Source organism: Ailuropoda melanoleuca, chromosome 5 (genome assembly GCF_002007445.2).
Source record: "Ailuropoda melanoleuca isolate Jingjing chromosome 5, ASM200744v2, whole genome shotgun sequence".
Classification (NCBI taxonomy): Eukaryota; Metazoa; Chordata; class Mammalia; order Carnivora; family Ursidae; genus Ailuropoda; species Ailuropoda melanoleuca.
Genome location: NC_048222.1, coordinates 78823335 through 78833673, shown reverse-complemented (window position 1 = coordinate 78833673; position 10339 = coordinate 78823335). Strand labels below are relative to the sequence as shown.

Genomic DNA, 10339 nt, shown 5'->3' with positions numbered 1-10339 from the left:
GTTAATGTGGTAAGTTACCTTGATTGGTTTTCAAATGTTAAAATAATCTCTCATTTCCAGGATAAACCCCACTTGGTCATGGTGCATAATTTTTTAAATCTATTATTGAATTGTATTTGTTAATATTGTTAATTGTACTTTTGAATAATTTGTTAATATTACTCATTGTACTTGTTAAGAATTTCATGAAGTTTATGTATCTATAATTCTCTTCATTGTAATGCCCTTTTCTGGTTTTGTAACCAGATTTATACTAGCTGTCTCAGTCCATTTGGGTTGCTGTAACAAAATAGCACAGACTGAGTGGCTATAAACAACAGACATTTATTTCTCACAGTTCTGGAGTCTAGGAAGTCCAAGATCAAGGCACTGGAAGATTTGGTGTCTGGTGAGGGTCCATTTCCTGGTTCATAGTCTTCTTTTTGCTGTATCCTCCTGTGGTAAAAGGGGCAAGGGGTCTCTCTTAGGTCTTTTTTATAAAGGCACTAAATCCCATTTATGATTGGTTCCTTATGAACCAATTGGTTCCTTATGAATCAATTGGTTCCTTATGAACCAATTACCTCCCAAAGGCTCCACCTCCCAATACCATTACCTTGAAGGTTAGGATTTCAACATATGAATTTGGGGAGGGTGGGACACAATTATTCAGTCCATGATACTGGCCTCACAAGTTGAATTGAGAAGAGTCCTGTTTTCCTCTATTTTCTGAAACAGTTTGCATGAGAATGATACTCTATCTTCTTAAGTATTGTATAGAATTTGGCTGTGAAACCATCAGAGACTGGTGCTCACTTTATAGGAAATTCTCTTTAATTAAAAATTAAATTTCTGGAGCACCTGGGTTGGCTCATTTGGTTGGGTTTCTGACTCTTGATCTTAGCTTGGGTCTTGATCTCAGGGTCCTGAGTTCGAGCCCCACAATGGGCTACATGCTGGGTGTAGAAACAAAACATTCAATTTCTGTAACATGTATAGTACTCTTCAGATTTTGAATTTCTTCTTGAGTTAGTTTTTATAAGTTGTGCTATTTAAGGAATAAGTCCATTTTATCTAAGTAATCAAATGCCTTGGCATAAAATTGTTCATAATATTCCCTTATTATTTTTTAATGTTTCTATGATCTATGGTAACACAGTCTTTTTTCTTTTATATTAGAATTTATATGTTCTCTTTTTAGTTTATTATTAATCTTTCTAGATGTTTATCAATTTTATTAATTTGTTCAAATAACCTATTTTTGCCTTGTTAACGCTCTGTTGTTTGTATGGCTTCTGTTTCTTCTTTTCTTGTTCTTTTATTATTCTTTTCCTTCTGCTTACTTTAGGTTGACTTTGCTCTTCTATATTTAGTTTCTTAAAGTTGATTTTAAGCTTTCTTCTTATCCAATAGAGATATTTAAAGGTATAAATTTCCCTCTAAAAACTGCTTTAGCTATATCCTATAAATTTATATAGATTGCATTTTTCTTATTTACTCTAAATATTTTCCAGGGGCACCTGGGTGGCTCAGTCAGTTACAAGTCTGCTTTTGGCTCAGGTCATGATCTCAGGGTCCTGGGATGGAGCCCCATGTTGGGCTCCCTGCTCATCAGGGAGTCTGTTTCTCCCCTCCCTCTGCCCCTCCCCCAACTCGTGCACACTCTCTCTCAAATAGATAAATAAAATCTTTAAAAATCAATCAACCAATCAATTAATTAATAATTTCTAATATCTCTTATGATACCATCTAGACCCAGGTATTATTTAGTAGTATGATATTTAATTTATAAATATTTTTGAGATTTTCTAGATATCTTATTTTTATTGATTTCTAATACAATCCTATTATTGTCAGAGAATATTTTATAAAAGATTCCAGTCTATTCAAATTTATTGAGACTTAACTTATGACCGAAGGTATGTTTTATTTTGATGGCATGTATTTCCTTGAAAGGAATGTTTATTATGCTCTTATTTGACATAGCGTTCTGTAGTTACCAATTAGTTCCAGTTGCTTCAGATTTTCTGTATAATTACTAGGGGTTTTTTTGGTGTGTATACTTATTTGTCAATTTCTGAGGGAGGGGTGTTAAAATACCCAACTATGATTGTGAGTGTTTTTATTTCTTTCTTTGGTTCTCTTATTTTTGCTTCATGAATTTTGAAGCTCTGTTATTAAATTTTTACATGTGTAATATTGTTATGTCCTCCTGGTGAATCATCTCTTTTATCATTCTGACATGTTCCACTTTATCTCCTTTAATGTCCTGAAGTCTGATTTACCTGTTATTAATATAACCATGACAGCTTTCTTATGCATGGTATATCTTTTGCCATTTATCACTTCCAATCTATCTTTATATTTAAAGTACCTCTATATAAATAGCATCTAATTAGGTCTTTTTTAGAAACGTAGCCTGACAATCTCCAAAGTTTAATTAGAGTGTTTGCTCCTTTGACATTTAATGTAACTATTATTATGATAGGGTACAGTTTTATTACCTTTTATTTGTTTTCCATCTGTTACTTCTGTTTTCTATTCTTCTGTTGCTGCTTTCCTGGCTTCTCAAGGTTGACTAAATAATTTTTAATATTCCATTTTATTTTTTTCTATTGGCTTCTTGGTTATACAGCTTATTATTGTATTTTAATGCTTGCTTAGGGTTAGTAATAAGCATTTTAACTTATAAAAGTCTACTTACTTAGAATCAATATTATACCACACCACACATTTTATTTCACAATTTCCACTTCACATTTCCTATTTCTTACTTCACACCTGACACTCCCACTTCACACATCCCATTTCACTAATGTAATATCTTACAACGGCACAATTTCATTCACACATTTCCCATTGTTCAAAGTGCAATTGCTAGATCTTCTAACGTATTACAAATACATATATAATAAATGTCCTACAATGTTATCATTTTCCTTCAGAAGTCAGGTATCTTTTAAGAAAATTTAGAGAAGACAAAAGTTCGGTAAATTTTAATATTTATCCACTTATTTACCATTTCTGCTGCTCTTCATTCCTCCTTATAGATATAAGTTTCTATCTACTATTTCCTATTAGCATGAAAAATATCCTTTAACAATTCTTATAATGCAGATATTCAACTCTGAATTCTGTCAGCCTTCATTTTTCTGAAAATATCTTTATTTTCTCCTCACTTTTGAAGTATATTTTCAATGGATATAAAATTCTATGTTGACAGTACTTTGTTTTAAAACTTCAAAGATCTTATTCCATTGTTTCTTGTATCTATTGCTTCTGATTAAACAATTAGTGATATTTCATATCACTGTCTCTCTGTATGTAATGTGTCTTTTATTCTCTGGCTGTTTTTTTTTTTTAAAGATTATTCTTTTTTTAAAAAAAAAAAGATTTTATTTATTTATTTGACAGAGACAGACAGCCAGCGAGAGAGGGAACATAAGCAGGGGGAGTGGGAGAGGAAGAAGCAGGCTCCTAGTGCAGAAGCCTGATGTGGGGCTCGATCCCAGAACGCTGGGATAACGCCCAGAGCTGAAGGCAGACACTTAACAACTGCACCACCCAGGTGCCCCATCTCTGGCTATTTTTAAGATTTTCTCTATATCTTTGGTTTTTAGCAGTTCGACTAGTAAGTGCATAGGTGTGGTTTTCTTTCTATTAATTCTCAGTTTTTTTCTTGTTCTCCAATTTCATGTATGTTGGACTATTTGACATTTTCCCATGTGTCCCTGAGGTTCTATTTATTTTTCTGCTGTATTTTTTCCCTTCAGTTTGGATAATTTCTATTGATTTGTCTTCAAGTGTTTGTGACTTTTTCTTTTCCATTGCCAATGCTCATATTTTTAGTCTGTCCTGCTAACACTTGGGTAACCTCTGCATCAGTTTCTATTGCTTATATTTTTCTTGGCAATGGTCACATTTTTCTTTTTTTCTTTTCTTTTAGAGAGGAAGGGAGAGTGAGAGAGAAAGAGAAAAGCAGAGGGAGAAGGAGAGAGAGAATCTTAAGCAGGCTCCATGCCCAGTGTGGAGCCCAACATGGGGTTTGATCTCATAACCCTGAGATCATGACTTGAGCTGAAATCAAGAGTCAGATGTTCAATCAACTGAGCCACCCAGGCACCTAATGGTCACATTTTTCTGGTTTTTTTCTTCATGGGGGACACATCTAGTAATTTTTGGATATTACTGATGACAAATTTTAGGGACTATGGAATCTGTTCTTTTCCTCAGTATTGATTTTTGTTCCAGTAATTAGTTCGATCACTGGTTGATCCCTTTGAGCTTGACTTGATTTTATGCTTTTTTAACAGTGTTTGTTATTCCCAGCCCTCTAACTTCATGGGACTCACCCTCCAAACTTTGTCTCTTAGACATTTCCCAGAGCTTGGCTTTAGTTTTGGGTTTTTGTTGTTGTTGTTGTTTTGTTTTGTTTTTAGGATGGGTCTAAGATAAGACTTACTCTAGGATGCAGTTCTTACTCCTAAAGCACAACTTTTCTGATGTTTCAGCCTGATGTCCAAGATGTTAACAAAATATGAGTAACATCTCTCCTCTCTGCTGGTATGGATCTCCAATATCCCCAGGACTTCTTGTTCTCATATCTCTGTTCCATTCTCAAGCCCATATTAGCCTCACAGATAATCCTTTGTAGTCTTTACCTGTGTGTGTACAGCCCTCATCCAAGGTCTCATGGGTAGCCCAAACACAACTTTTGGGCCTTTTGTATGCATGTCTCCTTCTTATTCATTGCCTTGCCCTGCAGTTTCCAGTTGTTTCAGCTATGCCAAACTCTTGAATGCTGACTCCCCAGCTCAATAAGACTGCTATGCTTAGATTAGACCTTAACCCTCTGCTTAGATTAGACTTAGTAACCCTCTGCCGTCTATTACACAATCGTCCCCAGGGTGATCATGAGTTCACCTTGCAGGTTTTCTTTCTCTTGGGGACTGGAGTCTTGTACTGCCTGTTATCCACTGTCTGAAAACAGTCGTGTCATATATTTTGTCCAGTTTTATGGTTGTTTATGATGGGAGAGTTGGTATGGTACCAGTTACTCTGTTATATCCAGAAGTGGAAATCCTCCAGTGGATTTCAGATAAGGAAGTTTCAACATCACTTCAGTCCATATCATATGGTAAGGTGTTGAAGGAGACTACTTAGAAAACCCTTCATCTACTCTGATAAGGATAGATTACTTTACCCAACTCTACCACATTTTCCATCCCATTTACATGTATTCCTTTATCTGCATTCCTTTTTCCAGTTTTAGCCCTGCCTGCTGGTGATTTGATCTTGCTAGGACCTGAGGAGACACAAAAAGGTACTTGACTACTTTGGCTCACCTTTCAGCAGGCAATAAATAGGCACAAATCTCTCTTTCTTTGGCTAGCTTCCATTTCTCTTCTTGTTTCCTGTTATTATGAATGGGTTAAGTTTATAAATTAGGTCATAAATAACTTGTACTTAACAAACTATAAGGAGGTAAGCTTTTTATTGATCAGAGCTTTGTTTGCTTCTCATTCCCACACATTCCCTCACCTTTTTCTCAGCTGTCCTTTTCCCCAACTATATGCTCATTCTTTTCTTTTTCTAAACACGCTTTTCCTCTACTTGCTTTCCTATTTAAAAAAAAAAAATTACTATCTCTTGGGTCATATGTATATGATCTATGTATCTTTGTGTAAATCAGTTTATATATTTAAGTCAACTTACATTATATTATTTATGTAATTATTACATATTATTTATATGTTATGTTATTTATAAATTTATATTAATTTATTTTATAAATTGATTTACATGTATTAATTGATTTACATATGTATGCCTGATGAGGGGTATTCCTACATATGTTAGTGAGAGTTTATGTGGCAAAGTTTCTATGAAATGAAGCTGGAAAACATCCAGGGGGAGAGAACTATGTTCATTAAGCACTGGTTCTGAGCCAAGACACTGAAATATACCCTTTACATAGAAAATTCATGTAATCTTCTTTACTACTCTGTGAAATGAGGATTCTTGCATTTATTTTTTAGAAAGAAAGCTGGGGTTCAATGAAGTAAAAGTAATTTGCCTAAGACACAGCTGGCAAATGGCAGAGCAAAGATTCAAACAACATTTCTCTGGCTCAAATCTGGACTCTTCACTATGCAATACTTTCTACCCAGAAAGATGTCTGTTAAGAAATTTGGTCAAAAAGCATGTAGTTCCTTGATTCATGAGTTGGAATGGTCCAGTGTTTCCTTGATGGAAATTGTCAGATCTTAGGGGTCTTCTGTTATGATCTCCATCTGAAACCTGTATAACCTGGAAGGCTTTGTGATCAGACACAGAAGAATGAGAAGGGCAAGAGAATTGAGCTGAGAAGATCAGAGATTAAAGTAATTGAAAACTGCAGAACAGGAATCATACAAGGGAATGGGTCCAAGGTCTCGGAGAAGGGATTGAGGATGAGGTCAGCAGGAAGAATAGGACCTTAAGGGGACAAAAGGGCCATTCAGCTCTGAAATTTACTGGAATCCACAGGGGGGCAGAATTAATGCAGCAGACAGAGAGTGTTCCCAGAAGCCACTCATATGTGGAGTGACAGGAGGCAGGTGAGTGTGGCACTGAAATTTACAGGAATTCACAGGAGCCAGGGTTAATGCAGCAGAGAGCCTTCCCAGAAGCCACTCGCATGTGATTGACAGGAACCAGGTGAGTGCAGTCAGCCTCCCCTAGGCTCCGCAGAGGGTGCCACCATCATTTATAATCAGGATGAATGAATGGCCTAGTTGGAAATGTAAGCATGCTATGAAAGTATATTGAAATGAATTGTGATGTCATGGCAAATGCAAGAAAAAGGGAAGGGATTGAGAGTTTGAAAAAAAACAGTTAAAGGAAGCAAGAATCTCAGGGATTCTGCTGTGCTGGCCAAGGGAGAGAAACTGAGCCGGGGGATTCAAATACGTGGTCCCTAGAAAGCTGTACTCTCACATGCATACTAATGATTTGCTCAACTCTCCCCAGTCTGGATTAAATGTAAATTTTCCTTGCTTTGGAAAGACAGCCTAGCTTCTTTACTTTTTTAAATTTTAAAATAAAAACAATTGCTTAATCCATTCACAAAATCCAAATGGTGCAAAAGGATATAAAGGGAAAGGCAGATCTCCCTCTTACCTCTGTTGCCCGTTTCCTGAGCTCCCCTTTCCAGAGGCTTCTATTATCAGGCTTTTATGAATCCTTCCAAAGATATTCTCAGAATTTAAAAACAGCTATGTATATATTTATATTTTTCACACAGATGATAGCATAATGTACATGTTCTTTTGCACCTTGTTTTTTACAAATTTTAACTTTTTAAATATATCCTGGAAATTATTCTTTATCAGTTCATAGAGGACTGCCTTATTAACAGCTGCCTTATTAAAAGCCTGTGCCTTTTTAACAGCCTCATAATTTTATGTTATAGATGTCTCATAATTTAACTAGTCTAATATTAATGGGAATTCAGGTTCATTTCTAGTCTTTTGCCATTACGTACTGGACTATAAACATCGTTGAACATACATGGAGTCAAACGCAGCAAGGTGCTGGCCATTCCAGAGGAATTGGGCAGCTTCTGATGAGTCTCTCAGGTGCCCTAATATTAGAAAAGGTTGCGTCTCTCTGGATAAAGGATGAAGATATCAGGTCTCTAGAAGTATGTGTATGTGTCGTTTGCGATAAATAACCTAAATCGGCTGTCTGGTCCAAACTGGTCTTGGGCGTTACCTGGGGTCCCTTAGGGTTCACCCAGGGTCTGGCTCACCTAGAGCAGAGCTGAGAGAGCACACCTGGGCCTGCTCTTGTCCCACTGGGTTCTTCAGTGCACTGGGGCCCTGAGAGGACTGGACAAGGTAACCCCCTACCACAGGGTTCCCCAGATTCTAGAGCAATTGAGTGTCTTCTCAGTGCCCAAACACCCACATCCAAACACAATAGAACTTTCATTTCCAAAGACAGGGCCTTGGGCAGTTGGCCCGATCCACCGGAATCCCTCCTCTGTGATGTGGGAAGATCATGAGATATCAGTGAGACATGGCTCAGGGCATATATCAGCTTTGCATTGGCTTAGCTTGGACCTGCCACAGAATAATCACACTTGTGACCAGAAACTCCTGTTTTACTTCCTCATTCCTCAGTAGCTTCCATCCTCAGCTCGGCTCGAAGCCCTTCCCCTCTTAGCTTTCTAGATTTGGAGAAAACAAAAGCTCCAACTGTTCCCCCAAGTCGACCCCTTGGATAAAACTGTGGGGTCTATAGATCCCACACCTAGACAGTGGCTCCCCTGGACACTTCCAGAACAGGTTTATCAAATTTCTCTCGCAGGAGCCTTTCAGGCTGCCCGGACACACTCTTTCAGGCACTGCCTCTGATTTTTAGACCTTTTTTGATTGACCAGTTTGGTCACTAACCTGCGTACTGGCGGGTATGGAATCAGGTGGCAGGCAGGCCATTAAGCTCATGGTAAAGAGCCAGTGGCAAAATGAAGGATGTTGACTCAGCATATCATTAGACAGTAAAAGGCGAAAAATATTTCAGACACCATATGCCTTATACTATTTGTTTCTTTTCCTTATTTTAATGAAATGTATAGGACCTCCAGCTCCATGTTGAGTACAAATGGTGATAGCAGACATCCTTGTTCTTGATCCTAAAGAGAAAGCATTTTTTCTCTGTCTCTCATGTATGCCCACATGCACACACGCACACACACAAGGGCGTTTTATTAATGAATGTACTGGAAAATTGAGGGAAGGAGGTATACCTATGTTCAGGGTTTGTAACTGTCATCAGGCTCCAAGCCTCTGCTTTCTTAGAGTGGCTTCTTTCTTAAGTAGAATCTTCTCTCATTTTTAGGAAAATGGCCACAGCAACTCCATGCTTTCAGTCTTCTGACCTAGCTAACTTGTAAAGAGAAAGCACTTTTTTCCTTTTTTTTTTTTTAAGATTTTATTTATTTATTTGACAGACATAGAGACAGCCAGCGAGAGAGGGAACACAAGCAGGGGGAGTGGGAGAGGAAGAAGCAGGCTCACAGCAGAGGAGCCTGATGTGGGGCTTGATCCCAGAACGCCAGGATCACACCCTGAGCCGAAGGCAGGCGCTTAACCGCTGTGCCACCCAGGCGCCCCAAGAGAGCACTTTTTTCCTAATATTTGCAGTGAAAGTGTGGAGGCTGACACTCTTTGGCTAATTGGTCCTGCCTGGATAACATGTCCATCCCTGCACTGAGTGTGGACAGAGCTGTGGTATTCCCACTGGTCAGACCTGAGTCATTGGTCTGCCTCTGAGGGAATGTGGGTACTGGGGTCAATCCTATTTGAACCACATTAAGTGATTAAAGGTGTTTATCCAAAGGAAAAGACAGACGGGTGTTGTTATTTGAAGAGGGAGTGGGGGTTCAGCCACTCCAACAGCTATCTGCAATAGTAACGTGAGCTGGGTGTGCAAGATAGGCAGGACTTAGATCTGGAAAGACAAGCAAAAAGGGAATTCTGGGAGGAAGAATTGGCCATGGAGGTGTGCTAGAGACAGTTTAACTAGCAGCCTGGTCTCCCTAGGAGGTCCCATGATGGTGAAGGAGGAAGGGGGACTCTTGCCTTCGTTTTCTTTTTAAAATAGCATTTGTTGTTGTTGTTACCATCATCATCATTATTTGTCTTTTAAGTTGTTATTATAGAGGGTTTCCAACAAAGACAACGAGACTAAATAATGTACCCCCATGTACCCATGTACCACCCATCACCCAATTTTATAATTATCAATGTTTTACCAATTGTTTTATTTGTCTTATCTCATGGCATATTTTAAAGCAAATCCCAGACATCAAATCATTTCAGCTCTGAATATTTCAAGGTACGTATCTTTAACATATAGAGGTGTTTTTTTTTTTTTAAGATTTTATTTATTCATCTGACAGAGAGAGAGAGCACAAGCAGGGGAAGTGTCAAGCAGAGGGAAAGGGAGGCTCCCCGCTGAGCAAGGAGCCCGACATACGGCTCGATCACAGGACCCCGGGATCATGAACTGAGCTGAAGGCAGATGCTTAACCAACTGAGCCACCCAGGCACCCCCATATAGAGGTTTGTTTTTTTTTTTAAAGTAATCACAGTACATTATTACACTTAATAATTTTTAATGTGGTCTGATAACAAATCTGTGTTCAAATTTCCATGATTTTCTCAGAAAATCTCTTTATAAATTGATTTTGAATTGAATCCAAAGTCCAAACATTGCATTTGGTTGATACATTGAAGTCTCTCTCTTTAATAAACTTTAACTTGAAGATTAATTTTAAGTCTCTTTTAATCTATAGCATCCCGTCTACTTTTCC

General features: G+C 37.9%; 1 protein-coding gene across 1 annotated transcript in view; it reads right to left on the bottom strand.

The window, feature by feature from the left end:
* Positions 1-346: 346 nt before the first annotated feature.
* SCARA3 (scavenger receptor class A member 3) overlaps positions 347-10339 on the bottom strand; it is a 72055-nt gene continuing 62062 nt past the window's right edge. The window contains exon 7 of the mRNA XM_034661334.1: positions 347-435. Within this exon, the coding sequence (XP_034517225.1) occupies positions 362-435 (74 nt within the window). The 3' untranslated portion in view covers positions 347-361. The remainder of the gene's footprint in view (positions 436-10339) is intronic.